We start from the raw sequence: 22,903 nt of genomic DNA, 5'->3' as shown, positions 1-22,903 counted from the left end.
GTAAAACACACAAATGTGAAAATTTTTGCTTTTTTGTTCATTAAAAAAATGTAAAGCATTAAAGAGGGAATAAAGCATTCTTTATTTTTTCAGGCAGCTAACAGGGATTTTAAATTGACTTTTAGTCCATTCTTCTCTGTGCTTGCAGCATTTGCAAGTGTATTTTCTGCAAGTATTGCAGTATAATTCAAGTATCAAGAAAGGGAAAGCCAAATATTTTAGTGTTGTTAGAACTGCATGAAAGGGTTCATTAGAGTTTACAACAGTGGTAAACTCCACCCTTCTGGTTCAACCGTCACCTTTCACAGTGCTTAGTGCAAGGCAAGCTTGGGCATTACCCAACTTACCTGGGAGGGTTAGCTCCGTCTCTGAGAGCGCTGTGGATGTTCATTCCCAGATGAAGTTGTTTTTAAGATTTAAATGAATGTAAAAATCATTATGTCCACCTTCCTTGTATAACAGGCTTAAGCATCTGAAACTAGAAGAGTAATCTCTTTCTTTTAGCCACTCTTCCAAGAACCCGTGGGTTGATTTGTTTGATTGTTAGAACAAGTCAAAGTGGAGGTTCCTTTTGTCCAGTCTCTTCTCTTCTACAATTGCAGCAGTAATTGTTTCAGAGAAAAAAAAGGAGGGAGGAATCCTAGAATTGACAACATGTTAACTTCCTTCTGGGGATAGTTCTTTTAAGTCATGCTCAGTTAATAAGAGTTTATGTTCCCTTATATTATTTCTCTCTATTATTATAAGTGGAAGCAGTCTAGATATCCATGTAATATAGTCTTTTTTTTTTTTTTTCTTTTTTCTGTTAAGTTTTTGGTCCCTGCAATACCCATACTCTTTTTCAATTGTATAATGATTGCTTGTTTTGCTTGAATGAATGTATGGGTGTATTCTGAAGTGTAATGACACCTGATTCATCTGCTCTGTAGCCTTCCTTATTTTCTGTATTGATCTCTTATTCCTCTCCCTGCTGAATGTAAATAAGCTGGTTTTTTTCATTCTTACTTCATGGAAAATTATGTATGCTTTCACTCACTTCTCTTACCTGTTTCAGAACTCCTTGTGTTTCTACGTGGTGGGATTTTCTTAATTTGGTTTGTGAAATCACACAGCTATGCAAGTAAAACTGTTTCTCTCCTTGCTTTTTTGAGATTTGCTCAAAAAATTACCCTCTTTTTTACATGAATACAATTCCAAAGGACTGTAAACTCAAACCACTATTATTGTTGTTATTAAATATACTCTAGAAATAGGCGCACCAATAATGTAATTTAAAAGCTTAAAATACAAGCATACACTACAGCGTATGATGTACGTGAAATGAGCCATCTTGCTTTTCTTTTGATTTAAATGCCTTACCTTAAAATCTAACCATCAAAAACGTTTTTAAAAATTGATACTAATGACTGTAAATTTTGACCAAATGTATTTAGGAATGACTTACCATTTTAATAGTATACATTGACTGAACTGGTTCTTGTGATTGGAGGTAACAACACATCTCACTGCCTGTGTGGGAATCTCTAACGTGCATCTTTGGTTCAGGTGCACGTGGCAGCCGAACCCTGTCCTTGTAACTTGAGTAGGACTTGAAGGAGGTTTGCCTGAGTAAAGAAGGAGGCCTCAATGTTGGAGTTTAGCATGTGAAATTGGATCAGTCTGCATCAAAATGTAGTCATGAAAACTTTCTTTTATTGCAGTACTCCTGGCAATTTCCCTGCTTCTGTTCTGGTTTCACTTAGGCTTTGTCTGGCCACAAGTGCATGACAGCCTAGGTTCCAGTTCAGCACAGTCTGACTAAGCTGGTAAAAACTCCCATTAACTCTACTGACTTTTCTTCAGGACTTTATACTTGCACACATGTTCAAGTACCGTGTTAAATTAGCCTTTCAACAGTTTTGACGTTAGGAATAGATACATTATTTACTCACGAATTAGTAAAATGTGTCTTTATAGCGAACTTATGAAGAGAATTCTGGATTAATAGTTCTCTCTCTCAAAATATCAATGTTAGGGTTGTAAGGGTGTTTTTTCTCACCACTGTAACTCAATTATATGAAAACAGAATAAACCACATCATGAAGTGTAGCATTGCTCATGTGGAGATTGGCTTCAGTAGTCAGTGTATAGAGTGTCAGTGTCCGCATGGCTGCTGGCCAGACATTGCCCTCAGCATCATGCCATGCTTTCTAAACCACCAGAAAAGTCCACAGTACTTCCTGAGTCTTTGTGCTCCCTAAATATGGATGTCGATTGTGCATGTCCCCTGTTTAACTTTTCACACAGTGGAAGGATAAAGTGTCATGAAGCAATCTTCCTATAGCCTGCTGATGCCAATCCTGAGGAATAATAAAGTCTATTATAATACAGCTAAGAGATGTGAAGATATGTGTGGCTGTGTGACAGGCAGTGGCTGAAGCGCCGACTGGCACTGACAGATGTGTTAGGTGCTGCACGTGTGGATGTGAGCAGTGGTGTGCTGCTCTTATTATGCTGGGAGAAATGTATGTTGCTGAAGGCAGTAATCTCGCTCTATCAAAAGCCATGCAGTGGTGACGGAGCTTGCCTGAAATGTGATTTCTTTTTTCTCAGTTACTTGTAGTCTTTGCTTAATCTTCTGACTAACTTCATTGAGTGTTTGGTGAAGCCCTGAACTATGGTAAATTTGCTCAAGCTTAGACTTCCAGAGGAAAGCTGTATACTGGCTCTGTATACTGTAACTTCCAGTTTCAACTGAGTAATAGTTGTAACTGCCCGAACAAGGTAACAGGAGAAGATATGTTTTTTAAATAAAGCTCTTAATTGAAATAGATACTTGACTTCCTATTGCAGAGTGGTTTACTTGAAATACTGAGCTTGAAAGAATATATTTTTCTGAATAAATTGAATTGCAACACTGCTGATGTTGCGTAATGGCAGGAGGTATGTCCAGAGGGCAGGCTGCCGGACTGGAGCGGCTAGATACGTGGGATTTATTTCCAGTTTTGCTTTTCATTCGCCTTGCCGTTTTTGGATGATTTTTATAACCTCTCCTCTGCTTATTAAGCTTTTAAAATTTACAGTGGCAAAGAGATTCAATTTTATATATGTGCACGCTTTCTGTTACTCTCACATTTAAAGATTTAGACTGTAGCTGTACATAGGAAGATTTTTAATATGTTCAACATCATTGTATCTGAACAGTGTCTTTCTGCCTGGGTCTCTAGGCTGAGTCTCTGGAGTTCAAGATTCAATTCAGGGGTCTGAATGAGGTTTACTCTCTGACCCTTGGCCAAGTCGCTCAATTTCTTTTGCCTCTGTTTGCCATCTTTTAAGGGAAAGGATTAATATTTCCAATCCCACATGCTATGTCTGATTTGTCTAGACAATACATTTTTGTGTCTAGGACTGTGTCTCATTATGTGTTTTTCAACAATGCTGAAGACAATGGGCTTGAATCTTGGTTGGGTGTCTGTAATATAATACAGAATGAAATTAATAAAAAAGCAAGCAGTCTGCTGACTGTTTGCCTCCCCTTGCCTCATGACATGGTGAGGCGTATGTGGGTGGATAAAATATTCTTATTTTGTGCTTTCTGGTCCATCTCAACATGTTTAGCTAAAGGCGTCCCTGATATGAATCCACTGAAATTATTGGATGTACACAAGGGATTAAACTGACTCGATATGTTGTACTTGAGATGGGTGTTTCCCTTCAGGTTTGATGACATAACTTCTTCTAGGAATACTGAATTTAAGAGTCTAAGTCTTTAAATCTTTTCATAGTGTGTTCCTAAAGAGAAACACACTTTTTTTTTTTAATTGGACTCTGTTACAAATAGTAAACGAAACATAATCTCATTTTAGTTAGTGTGATTCACCTTTTGCTGTACAACTTTTTTGACGTTTGCGGTGTCTGAAGCATTTATTTATATTTTTTAAACAACAGGTTTAAATAGATTACAGCAAACAGACAGGTGCATCCTCCCAATCCAAAGTAAATATCTTTATGTGTATAAATGTGTGTGTATGTATTCATGAAAAAGTAAAACCTGCCGGTTTTCTTACAATACTTATATATTAAATGTGTACTTTCACATCTCTGGCAAGATGTACAAAGTTTACTTTTTTAAGGTACCTTATCCAACACAGCATTTTATTTATGTGGGTTGATCCTTCCAGTCTTGAGTGTCACAGAAGTGTTTTTCCCAACAGTCTGTCATTAAGTTTGAGGTATATCTGTATAATACACCATCGATCTTGTATCTTTTCTGGAGTACAGGAAACATCTACTCTTTATACTTCTCAAGAGAATTCTGTGCTTATTATGGTGGTAATTGGAGGTCACTCTTAACTCTGGTTGGGGTGGTCATTAGGTTGATACCAGAGTTGAAAGCTCTTTGCTGCTTTGAAACCTTCTGCTGCTATGTAGTCTTTGAATATGATCCTATTGTTGTTCGTTTGTTTTTTTTTTTTCTTTCTCTTTCAATGTGGCACCCAGGGTTTAAATATAACATGGAATCTTGTCAGGGAGAGGCTGTAATCAGAGGAGATGAATTATAGATGTGGGTGTAGAAAATTGCAAATGTGAATTGTATTTTTCATACAATAAAATCTGTCTCTTTAAGCAACGTATTTGCTTAGAAAATTCTGTAATTTGAAAAGCCAGCCAAAAACCTCCTAAGTGTTATAGCATGAACACCAAATACTAGAGTGAGGTTTGAGTTAATTACTCCTTTTTCCCCTTTACAGAAATAACTTTAACTTTTTGATTTACTAACTGAAAGACTTCCTTTCCTGCTCACTGATTGTTGCTAAGGTCTGCGAGCAGGACTTCAACATGCCCACATGGTGGTACGTGTTCAGAAGAGTCAAGAGTCCAGCTTCTACAGGCTGTATCCTGACAAAAAGACCTAAAAGCCCCTGGTCTGCCTTGAAATGTCTCCTCTCATTGAGGTCCTGGAAATAATCTGCAAGACAAGAAGTTGTTTTCTTGTATTTTGTTCCTGGATGTTGTCGAGAGCTTTATATAATACTGAAATGGTGGTGACTAGCAAGTGGGCATGGAGACAATATGCATGAAATGTGCTTAGCAGTGCTTTTCTTCATGTGATGCAACCTTTGCCAGAGTTAGAGCTCCTACTTTCTGCATGAGAACACCAGTCGTGGCCATACCTGCCTGTTTTGCCGGCCTTGGGACAGCTGCCCTTTGAGGCATAGGGACCATTTTTGTGCTTGGATCCGTAGGGTAGGTTTCCCCGAGCAGTGATAAAGTCTGATCTAATACCTCACAAGTTTGAAAGAGAAACTCTCCATTTCAGCTCAGTAGAAATTGGACAAAGCCTGTTACTCCCTACAGCCCCATGCATTTCCTTGTCTGACAGATAAAAGTTTTGAAGTACTGGTGTAATGCCTACGTCTGTTGGTCAGAGATTTGATGGATACCAGTCCCTTAAGGGCTGGGATGTAGCTGCTGTTCCTAAAGAGCCTTTCTCTTACCTAAAAGAGTATGTTACTCTTCAATGGACTGTCCTTTGGCAGGGAGATTTATGGCAGAGGAAGGGACACTTGGTTTATATTTTTAAATAAAAGCTGTGCCACCAGTCCAGTGAAACTTCTGACTTTCCAAATGTGAGGCCAACAGAGCTGCTGAATAAAAGTTCACAATTTTTTAAATCAAAATTTAATCTTGTTGATTGTGAAGGAATCTCTTAGGACCATACAAGTTCACTGAGTCAGCAATGTCCAGAAAAAAACAGAGGCAATAGTGTGTCTTAGTTGAAATTCAGTCCAATACTTTAAAAACAGATTTTAAAGAAAACCTGTGAAATCTTTAGGCCAAATGTAGTACTTCAAAGTAATTTTTTTCTTGCAACAGAGTTGCAAGAAAGGGTTTGAAAAAGTCTGATGTAGTAAATATCACAATCTTTATTAGCTTCAACATATCCAGCTTATGGGTCATGAGCTGTTCACTGTGCTTTGGGTTGGTGACTTTGTGGATTGGTATCTTCTACCAAACTGACGTACTGGTAGTAAAAAGAAATCTTTTCTACTAAAACTTTTATTTTTTGAAACTGAAGAGCTATTTTCTGAGTTTGTTTTCCTCATGGTGAATTCAAAACTGAAGATGTTTAAAATGAGATAATGAAAATTTCTAAAAAAAACCAAACAAAACCCCACCCAAATAATTTTTGGAACATTAACTCTTGAGCATTGAGATCTGGAGTTTAATCTTATTTCACCTGTGAAATATGACAAACTTGCCAAAGGCCTTAGTGTTAACAAATACTGTCATTTCATTGCATCATACAGAAGGAAGGAAATTCATCCTAGAGTTTTATACATATGCTTATTTATATTAGTTTTTTTTTTTTTCTCCGCAGTTTTAGTGAAGATTCCAAAGTGGTGAGGAGACTTTGCTTTTGCTGTGATATTTAACTTCTTAAAACATCTGAATGGCAGTCAGACTACTTTTTATTATTTATGATAAATATAAGTGTTACCCGGAGCATAGAAAGGATGAAGCTAGTAGAACTGCTAACACTGATTACCATCATTTCCTTGCTACCTTTATTGGCCAGGTTTAAGTCCTCAGCCATGCGAAGACTGAAAGTCAAGGCCTCTGAGAACAACCAGGATGTGTCTGCTAGTTGTCCCAAACAGGCTTCCCCACCTGTCCTTTTTGTTTGGCATGTTTAATGTTTTGTTAGAATAAGAAAACCCTTTTCAGGCAGGAGTCACGTTGTACTGCTGGGCTAAGACAATGGGTTTGGGCAGGCAGGAATTTCATAGGCTTTGGGTCAAAGGCAATAATAATAAAAAGTGGTGTGTTGTAAATATTAGGAACTTGGGATTTGCACGGTTGGGTGGATGGAACAGACCCTGACATGTTTCGGTTTGTGTACATGCAATTAAAGAGCTGTTGAATAGGTGAAATGAGTAAAATGCAGACAGCGTATGTGAAATAGAGCACACCCAGACTGACTTGGCTCTGTGGTTTAAAACCAATCTGCCTGAGAGATCTACTGTAGTAACAGAGTGACAACAGGTGCAGCTCTTCTTACACCGCTGTGAACTCAACTCACCGCTCTTTGATTCTTTTTAGCAAATGCTTAACATGGCAGCATCTCATGCATTTTATACATTTCAAAACTAAATGACTAGGTGTCACATTTTTTCTCCTATTAGGTGAGAAGTATTCCCTTAGGACAAATGGTCCTCTTTTCCTATTTTCCCCAAAGCAGCCAAATACAGCAGGCAGGCAGAGACATTGGTGTGACAGGTATAAATAACAGCAGTGTATGTGGATCTAATAATTTGGTTCTATTTCAAAGGTCATGTATTAATGTGTATGGCATTAGCCGTAATGGAGCAGAGAATAATTACATGTTTCCTATTTTCTGTGATAACCTCTGCTGTATTTCAGGCTCCTGCAGTACCAATGCCCAGTTCTGTTTAATATAAAGCTTGGATGCTGAGAGTATGTGTACTGTGTCTTAATTTTTTGTCTGGAACATTTTTGCAAAAACCACAGTCAGATCTGTGACTGTGTTAGAGTGGTGCATTGCTTGTTTTTGAGCAGAACCTAAGCCCTGGTTTTCAGTTTGAATTCAAAATCTGTTTTAAATTTGAAGTTTGCAGAACAAAAGGAAAAACACGTTTGAAGTTGTGACAGTCACACTCCATTGTTCCAGATCTCCTTCTTGCCTTCAGAACATCATACAGCTTTCTTAGTTCTTGATTATTTGTAGCTTTAAATAAATCTGGGCAACAGACCAGAGAAAGTTACTTTATTGTACTGCACACTATTTCTTTTGGGACCTGACCATGTCCTATCCTAGCTTCTGTAGGACTTAGCTTTGGTTCAGTCTTCAGCAGGTGCACTCAGTCTTAGTTCATCACCACCTAGTCACTCTCAGTTTGACAGCCAGGTTGCAAGGACATTTTTCATCAAAGTGATCCATTGAACATATTTTGTGATTAAACTGTTACACTGCTAACAATGCCTACAAAATTAATTATGTTAATGAGTTTTAATTAATTCCTGACTATTTAGGATTAATTAAGCAGGTCCTTTTGCTTTGGAATCAAGAGCAAAGCTTCCATTCACTTCAGGATCATCAAGACAGGGTACTCTGCCTTTAAAGCTGGTAGCTGACTCATTTTCCAGGCTAACTAGTATTGTACCAACCCTCTTGAGTGGAAAGTCATGTATAAATACCTTACGGAGTTGCTTTTCAGAGAAAAACCATTTCTTTTAGTAACTCTGCTTGTTAATAGGACTTTTATATTAACCTATACTCAAAATTAGGATGACTTCCAGAAGACTACTGCAGTTACAGAATACGCCCCAGTGTTTTGTTGTCAAAGATAGCAAGTATTCTTCCGGACAGAGCAGAATCTCTGCGGAGTTGGGAGTCATGTCCTTGCTTGCTTTATCCCTTCTGGAGGGTGGGAGATGGTGTCAGCAAAGAACAGACCAAAGCGTAAAGTTCTCTGGTTTTTGTGACCTTAATCTTTTAGATACATTTTTATACAGATAACTAAGAACATAGAGTATTTCTCATTTTTTGAGTGTATCTAATTTATTTCTCTCCAAGAAGTACAACAGAGTGAGAGATAATACTCAGAATGGGTAGACAATGCGGGAGGAGCCATGTATAAACTTACTTTGAGCACCTGAGTTGTTTTGGCCATGAGTCTAGTTGTCCTGGATCCTTGTGAAGGTTAGTGGGGGCAAGCAGTTAGTTCCAGACAGCATGTTGGGAATTATCAGTGTGTGTTTAGTCACTACAGACTCTCTGGTTTTCTTATGAGGACATATTACCGGTGGGTTTTTCAGAATGCTGAGATTCTGGTCGTACAGGACTTTCGCACATCCGCAGTCAGTCCTCAGCAAAAGATGTGCAAAAACACAGAGCTAGACAATAATAGAAAGGATTGTGTAATATGCTGTGCCCAGCCAAATCTACTTCATAATGAATGTGACAGGGATTTTTTTTTTCTTGAGGCTGTTGGATGCAAGTAGGATCCTATAGTTCTTTGTAGACTAGAATTTGTAAAAAACTAAACATAATCATGTTTCTGTTAAAAATCTGGTTTAAATAAAAAAAATTTTTTCCATGCAAAAGGGTGGTTTTTTTCAGGAGGAGTATTCTAAGCAAAACTTTTTGTTCTGAACAGAGAAAGGAAACTTTTTATTTCATTGCGAATATGCTTGAGGAAAACAGTCTTCAAATTCATGGTATTTCAGCCTAGCTAAATGTGGCCTGTGCTACTGAGGGGATCCGTACCATGTCTTCTCAAGTCCTGCATTAGATCAGGCAGTCAGACTCTTGCCTGTTAACTCAGCACCTTTGAACACAGTTGATCCTGGTAGTGAACTAAGGGGAACATTTGCTTCTATCCATCTGGTTCATCCAGCTTCAGCTAGTGGAAGTCTGGTGTTTATGGCCAAATAATTGAGGCAGTACTGCCAAATAGTTTGGAAAAAAGGAATATACCACAGTGAATATCAGCACTGTTTCTGTTTAATGGCTGCCCTTCATCTCATAAAATTTAGGAGTTGCTGTGAAATACAAAATTTTCTAATAGTTGAGGCTTTCTTTGTAGGTACAATGATTTGGTTCCTCAGCTGCTTCTTTACCATAATGTCTTTCTGGATATAGTTTTTCCAAGTTACAAGTCTTGCTATCACTTTCTCAGGGTGACACTCTGGAAGAAAATTTCTGAGCAGTTGCCCATAAAGCTAATATATATATATATATATATGCGCCATTGGTATTCAAAGGTGAAAAAGCATAAACATACTGCTCTCTCTATATGTGCCTACTGCTCTCTAGGATATACAAATTGAGCAGCTGTGTAATTATTAGAGCACCTCATCAGGTAAGTGGCAGGGATATTTGAGTTCAACACACACAGGTTCTTTTGAAGCACGTAGTGAAGTTGATCTGTTGTTGCGGGCATCTCAAAGAATTCCTGTTTTCTTGAACTATTATCTAAGAGACCAGAACGTCCTTCTGCAGTATAATACTTTCTCTTAGATAATAAGGATTTGTATAAAGCTATATTGTTCAATTAAACATATACTCTTTATGTGGCAATTGAGTGGCGACAGGGGCGGACTAAGAAGCCTAAATCCCAGAGAAGTGTAAATGCTCCAACTGCATTTACAACAAGCATTTTGAGATTCTTGTTGTGGCTATGAAAATAAAAACTTACCAACGTAACGGATTAGTGTTTTAGCTCAGATTTGAGGTTGGTTTTCATATCAGAACCTTCCACTTATAGATCTGCCAGTTAATTCACTCGGGAAGGGGTATCTTTCCCAGTTCATGTTTTCTATATTGTATTAAAAATTCAACCAGAAATCATCTATTTATCCTTCTTCTGTAAGCACTTTGCATTTATAAATCTACACAAGTAGGATGAAAATGCTCACAGCCCCATTGCCATTTCATGTCCAGTAAGAGAGCTCCGATATGCTGGAATTCGGTGGATTGGCAGGGGCCAGTCTGTCCCCATTCGCAGTGGGCCTGTATATGTAATGTGATGTTGCTCAGAGTGAGCTGTATGGAAGAAGTGGCCTATTTAAAACATGCTTTTGGCATCCGGCAAGGCTGCTCCGATTTCTCTCTGGATAAGTATGGAGTTTCAGAGGGAGTTGCTTTGTGATCTTCGAAGTGGGGAGCCATGACATTTAGCTCTCATCCTTAGAGCATTTTTCAGGGTGTGGCAATAGTTCATAGCATTGATCTAATTAGAAAAATACATGTTCAGTTCTGATGATAATTTGTTATGATTTGGTATTTACCATATTTGGGAAAACTTGATGCATTATTGTTTCACTCTTTATGTCTAAATTTTTCCTTAAGTGATGAAATGATCTTTATTTCAAATATCCCATCTTCATTTTTCCTTTTAATGAGAGGTTTGAGCTGATTTGGGGAAAATGTTTATTTTTCCCCAGTATTTTCTTCAGCCTACAATTTATTTATTCACCCAGTTTTTGTCAAAGGTCCTAATTAGATTTCTATGTGTGGCTTTTAAATCCTTGGAAATTGGAATTTCTTACATCAACATTGTCATTGCTGTAGTTACAGGTCATGTGTTTTTCTGCTTTCAAACCAGACACTGAACTGTAATTGTCTGATCTATTCTTAAAGTGTTTAAGGAAAAAAAAAGTGTGGGTATATGTGTCAAAACTGTTTGAAGAGTAACCCTGAAATAATCTCCATAGTATTTATAAGGATAGAAATAGTTATCTCCATTTCTTTCATTCTCAAAAATGTGTAAAGTTAATAAATTCTCTCATTCCAAAGAGCAAACAATGCACCTTTATAAACAGTGCATTGTGAATGAACATCACCAGTCCTCTGATTGTAAAAACATGGTCACTCCAAAACAACAGAATGAAATGAAATGTGATGCATTTAAAATATACATTTCTGTCCTGGATGAGAAAATGGGAGTAATATAATAATCCGATCTTCTGCTCACTGTCACGTAAGAGGATGTACACTGAGAACAGTGCCTTTAGCTGTCCCACCCTGTGAGATTCCTGCCCTCACTTGTACATCCTTGGTTCTGTTTGTAAACCCCCAAAACAGGGTGAATCCTAGTTCCAGATAGTTTGCCAGCTGTGTGGAAATGCTTTTCCTGGTTTTACTTGGATTTATTGTGTGTACAGTGTCTGTGTCTAGAAGCCTTCATTTTGATTTGTAGGCAGTAAATAAAAATAGCTTCTCTTTCTCTTGCTGATTTCTTTGCTAGTTTCTGTTACCATGTTTTAATGGAGGAGAGGCACTCACTGCTGCTTTGTTTGTGGGGTTTTTCTGTATAAATGGATGGGAATCTATGACAAGGATGTTTGTCAAGCTTGAAAGTAGCGGAACCTGCTCCCTTAGTGGCCTCTCTTTCAAAAAGACCAGATCCTTTATTATTTACTGCATGGTTTTTGCTACAACTGTAAAATAAGAAGCTCTACTTTGTCTAGATGGTACAGAGCCCATTGCACTTTTCTTAGCAGCAAGTATTTTATGTGAAGTTTGGTCTCTCCCATTGACTGAATACTTAGTATTTTGAGTGTCTAGTTGGGTTTGATTGTGTTTTATAGGTATGGCTTGTAGGTGCTGATATGTGTGACATTCTTTGGGACACCTCACTGCATCTGACTATCAGTAATGTTGCTGTCTTTTTTTTAAGTTTCCCGAAGGCAGCAGTCTTCCTTCTTTATTCAGTAATTGTATCTCGCTGTAGACAGTGTGGTCATTGTCCAGAGCTGGTTTTCCTAGGCATTATGGTAATGTAAATAACAATATGTAATACAATAATAAGATTTTTAGTTTAATTCTCCTTATTTAGGTCCCTAGGTAGTCCACTTGGACAAAAGGGAAAATATTAATTGTAGACATGAATTTTGTCTGGATTTTACTTATGCTAGAAAAAGTCAAATGCTTCAGTAAAATTCAGTTTGCTTTGAAGATACATGTTTGAATTGTAACATCCTAGTAAAAAGAATATGTCTGTGAAAGCACACCTTGGCTAAAAATGAGTCACAAATAAGCTGTCTTGTAAGACACCAAAGAAAATCCATCTCTGAAAGGGATTTCTCTTTGAGAACAGTTATGATGTTTTGTTTCCATGAGATGCATCCGAGATGTCTTGCACTTGATGGTATGGTAGTATTCCCAAGACTACAGGCAGCTGAAATTTTCAGTAGTATTTAGCATTTTTAGTACCTTTTAGTTTATTGACTTTTCAAGCACAATTAAATACTGATCTTCTGAGATGGTTCTTAGTGTTCAGACAGAAGACGATCTGTGCAATACTAAATCTTGAGGAAAGTTATTTGTATTTTGGGGGGGAATGAGAGATTGGGGATATGGATCATTTTAGGAGAAAAACATGCTATTAGGTCTGATAGACATTTCGGCAAGTTCTGTTGTCTTTTTTTACATCCTGCTCCTATCTGCCCTTGTGATGCTGTACTATCACAGTGAAGTTCAGTGTCAGCTTATCAGGAATGAGACTTGAAACAAGAACTTAATGTTGCACTCAGTTGCATCATGGCTAATGCTGTTTCAGCATGTCACTGAACTGTCATCGGCTTCTGCTGAAATACAAACCTAATGACAGCAGTACTTGAACACTGGCTATGCAGGAGCTCTGGTAGGTGGATCTGGTTTTGCTTGTACACATTCACCTGATAAAGGCATTTTGTACCTGCAGGTACCGAAGCAGTGCCATTTAACCTAAATATCAGTGCATACGTAATCTCCTGGAAATTGTAATTCAGCTGGAACACAAGTAATAGAAAGTTTTTCTAAGGACATACTGTGTGCAAAACATTGCTATTTAGGTACAGCCTGGAGAAGCAGGAATCTTTCTTTGAGCTGCTTGCTAAAGAGCTGTTAGGTTCATGCTATGCTGTCTTCTAGGCATATGCACGGCCTGTTACTTGACTGATTTATGCAGTGAAGCAGCCAGACCAGGAGTTGTTTCAGCAGAGAAGAATCTTAAACATAAGGTCCTTTTAAGGTATCTCAAGACGTGCACTGCAAACAGTAACCAGTCTTTTTTTGTTAGCATTGTGCTTGGAATTTTTGACCAGTGAATGAAGAGATCATTTTGCACAAACTTCTTTCTAGTCACAAGTTTAAAACCAAATGTGTTCATTTTACTGATTCCATGCTTATGTTGTCTTTTTTCTAGGTCCCTTTGTACGGTAGTGTGTAAGTGGACCTACACTTCAGATGGAGGTTGGGATGACAGTTTCTGGAAAATGATTGGTTTGGAAGATTTGGTGAAGGAAAAGTACGAAAGAATAGGTATATCAAGGAATTGTTTTATTTATACATATACATATGCATATACATAAAAAGTTACATACATATATATAAAAAAGATATATACATATAAAAAGATCTGTTGCTGTATTATTGTGAATGTCAGCAAAAATGCAGCAGGACTTGATGAAGCTTCAGGTGAGTTGATAACAATGGTGGATGCCCATAGATAACAGCTTTCCTAAGCACACTTTTTACTTGGCATTGTCATCAAAAACTGTGTTTAAATTTTGTGTCTTCTGCCCTTCTGAAAGGCCTAGCTAGCTTTTCAGTACTGCTCAGTCTCAACAACAAAGAGATAAATGGGAGCTTCAGTGATGGATTGCATGAAGGAAGCACCTGATGTGGGTGTGTGGGTTGGCAGGCTACAAAAAAAAGCCACAACGTAATAATTTCTCGTTGCTACTGATAGCATGTTTTGCCACCTGTACCAATTTCCCATATAGTAATTTTCAAAAATAAGTGCTACTTCTGCTTGTTACTATCTTCATACTGGGCTTTTTTTTTTTTCACTCTCTTAGAGCCTAAGTTTAATTAGAATGGTAGCCTTGCTCATAGCAATTCCTACAGCAGATATTCATTAAAAGTCCATAATGTTAATATACCAGAAAATTTCCAGGATAACTTTATTAGACTTTCCCTGTTAAGTTAATGGACTTTTAATGGATGTCCTAAGCAGTCATGTCATTAACAAGAATATTACCAGACATGAATTAAAATATGCTCATTCATCAAAGTTAATTATCTGAAATTTCCTTTGATTTTTTTTTTTAATGTCTAGCACTTTGAACAAGTTTGTACAGCAGTTTAAATGCAGCAACATGAAATGGAAGTGGCATAGGGAGGACTGTAGTGAAATGAAATGTAATGAAATCTATAAAATTTTCTGATCATCACAAAATATACATACTAGAAGTCATTTTCAGGTTATCACAGAATTGCACTTGAAAGCTTCCTTAAATAGATTTCAGCTTTTGCCCCTGCAACTGAAACTGCTTATGCAAAGGTATAAAACCTACTAGGAATATAAGGCTTTTAGCTTCCTGAGGTTTTAGTTTGAATACAATTCTTACAACATCTATCACATGTGGCTTTTAGCAAATCTTCAACAACTTAAAATAAGACTTGCAATAAATACATGTTTTTACCAGAAAATTGAACATCTCGGCAGCTGGTGGTCTCATGGAGGAGTATTTTTAAAATAAATTATTTATGAAGTGTAAGCTAAGGCTTTAATACAATATTTATGCAATGCACTTCAAGGACAGTGCAAAGCAATTTGCCATTTTAAGTAACTAAACATACATGTTTTAAATGATAAAGTAGCCATTAATAAAAAGGGTCTTTTGTTTTGATGGTAGCCTCATAAAACTAATCTATATATGGCCCAACATTTAGGAAGACAAAAATCATTAATTTCAAATATCATGCTTACATTTTTCTTAAAACATAATGTTTACAAAATAAATCAGTAAATTAACTTCTGTTGATAGGCATTTCTTGCAAGACAAAAATGTTTTCCTGAGTTAATGGGGAAAGTGTCTATTCCCTGGACAATTGCATTGATTTTCAAGAAACAAACCATAGAATACCTGGGTGCATCTTGACTGGAGTTGGAGAAGCAGAATCTGACCTCCAGAATTGCACCAAACTGTAGGCTAGGACTTGAAGCTTCTGAAGAACACATACTTTTACTCATCTTGAGAAATCCTCTGATTTTCAGATCCTTGGGCTGATTACCTTAGGTGTATCCAAAGTATAAGACACTTCTTGTTTTGCATAATAATGCTCTGAAACCTGCCCTTAGGTGGAATCTATGCTTACTTTCATGACCATCTGTCTAACCTTGCCTTTTTTTAAAAAGGAAGGTGTTACATTCATTCTATTTAGCTGTGTGATAACATCACAAAAAAGCAGGACAGTGATCTTCATTCATGTGTCTATGAAGAGGGAGTAAGGAGCTCTCTGCACAAATGTGGAAACCAGATAGCAACTACTCCTTCATTCCTTTGAGTTTATCTTCTAAACTGCACCTGTTGGAGTCTCTTGGAAGGGTTTAGCTTTGGAAGGAGACAAAATGACACCAAAACAGAGCAAGTTACTCCCCGCCCAGAAGCTACTCAAGAATGCTGAGGTCTGTGTTGCGTGCTGTGGAAGTGCTTTGCTTTCTGCCACCCATAATCTTACCAGTTTCTCTGTACATGGGAAAGTGGGAATGCTAACATTGTTCCAATGAAAGTTTGGGGGGTTTCCTTGTTAGTGAGTGTTCAGTGTTGTTGGACTTGGGAAGAGTACTTTGAATAAGCTCAGCTTTCCTTAATTTAAATTAATCAGGACAGCGTAGATTCACCTACCAGGGAAGTGCTGTTCAGTCACTCGAGCAGCACTGGTCAAACTGCAGCTGGAATGGTCTTGTAGAGTGGAAGACTCCTTCCTGCCATCTCCCAAGGTGTTGGCATTGGTGGCGAGGCACCATCACTGCACAGACCTCCTCCCAGGAGCCCACAAATGCTACACTGAGCTCAGCGAACACAGGAGCACACCTCACACAAATTTAACTCAAGCTATATTTATAATACTGCTTCAGGGTGCTGTCCCATAAGTGAACAGTCTCAGCTGCCGTTAACTTCAGCACATTATACAAAAGGAAGGCAATTTGTTTAAGTAACTCATATGGACAAACAGTCAGTGTATGTGCTTCCAGGAGGCACATCATAGTGTGCTACAGCTGACGGAAAAGAATTCAAAGTAGTAGACTTAGCTGGCTTGCAGATGAAGGAACTTGAAATTGCCAGATAACCTAGGTAGGAGGTTGAAGGGAGATTGTACGTGGTCAAAAACTACTCCTAAAATGAAAACAAAACCAAAACCCTAACAAATCTGAAGTAATTCTAGTGGCATTTCCTTTTCTGTTGTCAAGCTTGTCCAAGTCTGTGTATTCTGCTCAGGATTTGTTTAGCTAAAATACAAAGATGTATTTTAATGCCTGCACATTCCCCTTGTAAAGGGAGATAACAGTATTTTTCTCACATATGTCTCCTAAAAGATTAGCAGGCTCTGAATCATCATTTCTTTCTAAACAAAGCAAAATGTCACAAGATAAAAATAGCAAAATTTTCTTACTGTAACAAAAGTAAATACATAGTTTACCAGTTTAAAATAGGCAGAAAAACTATGTGGTTTTTTTAATCTCTAGTGAAGTCATTATTGTTTCCAATCAGAGGAACTACAGATGAATAGTTACGACTAGACTTTTTTTTGAAGTAGCTTTAACTTTCATGACACTAGAAATATTTGTGGAAATTACCTGAAAACAACTATATATAATGTATATATTTATTCTGATAAATACATTTTAAACATCACTTTTAAAATGGCTTGCCCTTTAAAAAATATTTACTGTAATCAGAGTGGTGCTTGTGGTTCCAGGTAGCACGCTTCTCTTAGTTTCAGTTTAACTTAACATATGACCTTGTTGATAAGGGAGACCCTCACATCTGACCTTTAGGATCTTCCACAAACATTTCCCACATCAGGCGTGGGTTCACATATGAAAATTCCCAGGCCTTTGACATTTTACATTTCTCAGAGCAGACTAACCTTTCAGGGAATCCACATAATAAGTTGTTTGTGGTCCCTTCTGTACATCGTGAATTTACTGATCACGTTTGTGAAGGTAAAGAGTGTTATCTGGAGATACTACAAAATTTATTGATCCCATTAATTTGCCCACCAAGAGAGTAGAAGATGGCTTGTACTCAAAACCACTGTGAAAGTGGTGTCTACTACAGGCATTAGCATTTATCTGCTGTGGTGAGAGCGCATGATTAGTATCTCTTTGTGGTATTATAAAACCTAGAAAGACATTAACAATTCCGTTAAAATTTCATGTACTATAGACCTCTTAGGGTACTGAAGCATATATTCCATTTGGAGGAAAATGCTTGATAAAATTTCACCACAGCCCTCTACTTCAGGGGCTACTTAAGGGACCAAATAATGATTTTTTTTTTTTTTTTTTTTTTTAATGGTAATATTTTATGCCAGGTCTTCTTTTGGTTGAAGATGGTGCCTTTCCCTGAGAGAGCATTGCAGGTACTGCAGAATAGGTTTTATTGTTCTTGCAGATCGTGTGTTGAAGGCTAAAATGCTATCTTTTGTACAGGAGCGCTTGTCACCTTCTTTCATCTGTGATGGAGCAGCACACTGATTTTAATGAAGTATTTTTCTAAAAAGCAAGCTTCATACTTAGAAATATAGCCCTTCAAGATGATAAGGATTTCATAAACCCATTTCCCAGCTTTTCCTGACTAGGAATTTACAACCACATCCTCAAAAGTGAATAAATACACAGCTCATATGTATGGGATCTTTATGAACATCTGAGGGGAAACTGAGAAAAGCGTTTGGATTGTTTAAATCTCACAAATTTTATGGAAATTCAGTGCTTGCCTTGAACTTGGAGTGCTTGAAATTAATATGCTAATGAAAATAACTCTTGCATGGATAGTTTGTGATATCAGCAGATAGGGTTTTGTAGACAATCATTGTCAACAATCCTGTTCACAAAATGACAAACTTTCTTAAAATTACTTGGATTTTTTTTCCCTTAAACTTTCATATGACTGGGTAATATGGAGCTCAGATTTTTCTGCCTATCTGAAAGCAGCACTTCTTTCTCTATTTCATAACTCTAAAACTGTAGCTTTGCTTTATTTGCTTTAGCATAAGTCTGGTAGAATTCTTTCATGTTTGATTTTGACTTTGCAGGTGATGGTGGTGTAAGGAAGAACACCCTCTGGTACTTACACATCTCTTTACTTAAATCCCACTCTGGATCTTTTACCACTTACCCATCTTAGCCACCTTCAAGAAGAATGCTTCCCATTTTCCACAGATTGCCTCAATCCATCTCCAGTAGGATTTCTTTTGATTTTTTTTTTTAATTTTGTTTTAAAATTTTGGCACTGTACTTTCAATTATGAAGGTTTCCACTTGACTCTAAAGTGCATTTATGGTTAGTGGTCTTTACTCCCATACATCAGTACAATAGTGTCACCCTCCCTGTTCCAGCACTCTGACTGTGCTTTACTGTACACTTTGCAATCTCTTGTCCATAACTCTTCCCTTAATTCCAGGACTTTTGGGACTGGAAGCTTGATGTTTTCCTGTACCTGGGCACTTGTGTATGTCATTTTTGAGTGCCCTGAAAAGAAAGATCTGTAGAATTTTAAGACTGGGTGTTCTTTTCTAATGCTCTTTCATTTGTAGTACTTGCTCATACATTGGTAATAAAGAAAACCATATATGATTTGCAACTTTGACAAGATAGCTGCGAGTCTTGTGATCAGTACCTGCTGTCATTGTTACCGTGCACAAGTTTTACAATATGCTGGGTTTTCAAGTGTAGGCGTAGCTCTGTGTTCCTTTAGGCATTGAAACAAGGGACAAAACAGCAGGCCGTTTAGTCATGAACATACTTGTATGAATGGTTATATTCTTGCATCTGCCAGTGTCTACTTCCACATATGAAACTAAGGAAGGTAATAGAAAACTAATGAAGATAATGGTATTGTATACCTCACTTGTTACACTTAAATACTGAGTCTGCTTACATTTTGTATTTTGTTAGTAGTAGTCAGTTTTAGTACTTGGAAGTTCTACTCATTTATTTACATTTAGGCTGAAAATGGAAGATTCAGTCCAGGGTGGGAGAATACAGTCAATATTAACTTGTGCTGCCTCAGCTGTGAAGGGAGTGGTCAATCTATTAGTTCTGCCAGTTTGCTATCTCTTCCAAGGCCTTTGATGCCAGATGCTCCAGAGTATATGAGGGATTTCCTTGAAGACTGAGAGAAAGGGATGATCTTTTTTTTTCTTTTTTCTTTCAGGTCAACTTGTAGCTGCCAGTTCTTCATAAAGCTTGATTGGTGTTTAAAGCTCGTTGTTACATACTTTGCAAATGGTAGAGAATAATAAGTAAAAGGATTAAGTATAGGGTCCCTTTATCTGTCTGTCTTTGGTCTTTTGCTATCCCCAATAAATTACTACACATTACAATTTCAAACAAAATTAAAAGGATGAATCAGAGGATATTTACACTTACATGCTGTCAAAATCCATGGAATTTACAACTGAAGTGCGTTCCAAATATGCTAACATTTTTCTGGCTTCCTGTCATTTCAGTCCGTCCAAGAGCTGTAGCAACTGTAAAGGAGCTGAAACTGGCACAGTGCAAAGAGGTTTTAGGGTGTCTCCTTCCTCAAGGCTTGAGGCATTATTTCATAATATATGATTCAGCAGTAAGATCTTAGAAATATTTTTTTCTCAGAAAAGCTACACATTCTTGTGATTTCTATTTTATTTTATGATTTTTTTTCCCCATCTTGAGATTGGTGAATCACATGAATGGTTGAGTTTAGAAGGGACCTCTGGAAATTATCTACTCCAGCTCCCTCTGTTCAAAGCAGGGTCACCTACAGCAGGTTGCTCGGGGCTGTATCCGGGTGAGTTTTGAGTATTTCCAAGGATGGAGACTCCAAAATCTGCCTGGGCAACCTATTCCGGTGTCTTGACCACCATTGCCCCAATAAAAACATGTTTTCTTTTAAGTATTATTTCCTGTATTTCAGTTTTTACGTGTTGCCACATGTGCTGTCACTGGGTGCCACTGAAAAGCCTTGCTCCGTCATTTTTACTCCTTCCCATCAGATATTTATGTACATATTAATAAGATCCGCACCCCCTTTCTCCCATCTCCAGCCTTCTCTTTGCTGGCTCAAAGTCTCAGATCTCTCAGTCTTTCCTTGTATGACAGTATGTCCATGTTTTTCCTGCACTGAGGAGCCCAGTATAAAACACAACACTCCAGATGTGGCCTCCTGAGCAGGAAGCAAGGTTTTCACCTGCCTTGGCCTGCCCATGGCACTCTTCCTAATGCAGCCCAGGAGGCTGTTGGCTGCCTGTGCTGCAAGGGCACCTCACTGGCTCATGTTCAGCGTGGTGTCCACCAGACCTCACGGTCCTTTTCTGCTAAGCTGCTTTCCAGACAGTCAGCCCCCCAGTCTGTCCTAGTGCAAGGGATCCTTCCACCTCATGTCCACAACTTTGTTTTTCCCTTTCTTGAATTTCACAAGTGTCCTGTTGGCCAGTTTCTCCAGCCTGAAATATTCTTCCTCTTTCCAATAACTGTTCTTTAATAGGCTGGGCTAAACTCGGGTAGCTCAGGCTTCCTCATAGTGTTTCCTGGGTGACATTTTCCATTCTTCTTCCACTGTAAGGAAAGGAACCATCATTCACCCTGCTTATCATCAGGCTCAGTCCTGCTGGCAGATGGTACCTTTCCACTTCTCCCTCCTCTCTGCTGCGAGAAGTGGGGAGTACTGTGTGGTGTTCTTTCATCCTCAACTTAGACAACTAATAGTAAAAGCTTAGAGCTTGCAAAAAATAATAATAAAAAAATTTCCCACTGTCCACCTCTAGAGTTCTGGTCTCAGGCTCTGTCTGCCCAGGGATTCATGTTTTCTTCTACTCCGGCAGCATTGTGGACTTGTGAATGTTCTCTTTCTAGTCTGAAAACTAGGAGCTTTTTCTTTGAATTTCCATTTTTAGAAGTCATAGCAGAAGCTTCGAGCAGACTTCGAGCCTGTTGTTGTGATGTTTAATCATTAAATTTCTTGAATATTATTCTCCTTATTTTTCATACAGTTCTAAAAAAAGAAAAAAAAAACAACGCATTTCTCAGAATAGTTCTGGGTCATTTCTTCTTTTTACCTGGCTCTTCCTCTCTGGTCCTGATTTGTTCTTCCTCTTCTTTATTTTGCTTAAGCCTCACACTGAGATAGCTTTTAAAACAGTGATGTCTGCTTTATGAGTCAGGACTCACAAAACCAGAAGGACTATTTAAAACAATTTGCCGACTTCCTCCAAGTCAGAAGCTGTTGGACTCCCTAAAATTAATGTCTAAGTAGTTTAAAGTGTATCTTAGAACCAATCTTGATTTTATAACTTCCTGTGATGGAGAGCCCACTTCAGAGTTAAAGGTTGTTGATTGTTAGTTGCTGTCATTTCTCAAAATTAATGAATTAATTAAAGAATACACTTTATTTTTCATCTGAACTTTAACTTCCTACTCCTGTCTGACAGACTGTAGTGACATGCCTGACGTGCACAGACTGAAATTTTCTACATTAAAGGAAAACACTGAGCTGCTTGAGGTTTTTCACCAAAACTCTTATGTGAACTGTCATACTTCTCAATCCTTGTAATTGCTTTCCTGACTCATTTCTGAACCCTTTATAATGCATCAGTATCTTCTCAGTATGGGTATTAGAACTGGATAGTGTGTGAATGTGGTGGGAAATAAGATTGTGCAGATATCAGAAGCTTAGCTGAAAGATTCAAAAGTGTCCTTTCAGTAACTAATCAGGTTAGTTTTGGGTTTGTCACTTATTTCAGTTTTGAAAAAGGGGTAATTTTTTCTTCAAAGAGGAGTTGCTATCATGTGAATTATTAAAAATCATCCAGCAATAAAAAACATTCTGTTAAGTAATAATCTGTAATTAGTACAAGCTAAATGGCCTGTACAATCTTAGTGATGTACTGTACCAAACCAAAGCCTGATTACTTGCAATTCTGAAAGTACAGGAATAGTCACATCATCTACATTGATTATCTTTGTATTTCAAGAGCCTATTAGGAATATTGTATTATGAAGTGCCAGAAATCTAAATTGTCAGCCTATTGAAATTATTGTTTGCAACCAAAAATGTGAGATCACGTAGCTGAGTTTGGATGCATATACATTACATCTAGTTAGTAAGACATCCAAATGTATGTATTGTATACACACATGCATGTCGGCATAGTGAGTAGTGAACCATGCATTACAAGAGATTTTCATCCTGCACCGTTTCACTTAAATCTGGTAATGAAGACTCAGTCATGTCCGTCAATGTACACGCCTAATGATCCAATGATGCAGAATGCTTTTTTCTTTTTCTTTTGACCTTTAACCAGGAAAGCTTATCATTTATACATGAAGTAGCTCTTTTTCATATGGACAAGAAGGCAGTA

General features: G+C 37.7%; 1 protein-coding gene across 17 annotated transcripts in view; it reads left to right on the top strand.

Annotated features, from left to right (window-relative positions):
* Positions 1-22,903, top strand: part of FGGY (FGGY carbohydrate kinase domain containing) — a 320,610-nt gene that overhangs the window by 218,313 nt on the left and 79,394 nt on the right. For all 17 annotated transcript variants that reach the window (XM_075759257.1, XM_075759256.1, XM_075759259.1 and 14 more), the window contains one exon: positions 13,695-13,810. In XM_075759257.1, coding sequence (XP_075615372.1) covers positions 13,695-13,810 — 116 coding nt within the window. The remainder of the gene's footprint in view (positions 1-13,694; positions 13,811-22,903) is intronic.

The sequence above is a fragment of the Balearica regulorum genome, chromosome 8, assembly GCF_011004875.1.
Source record: "Balearica regulorum gibbericeps isolate bBalReg1 chromosome 8, bBalReg1.pri, whole genome shotgun sequence".
In the NCBI taxonomy this organism is placed as follows: Eukaryota; Metazoa; Chordata; class Aves; order Gruiformes; family Gruidae; genus Balearica; species Balearica regulorum.
The sequence above is the reverse complement of the archived record's forward strand: the minus strand, read 5'-3'. Positions and strand labels throughout refer to the sequence as shown.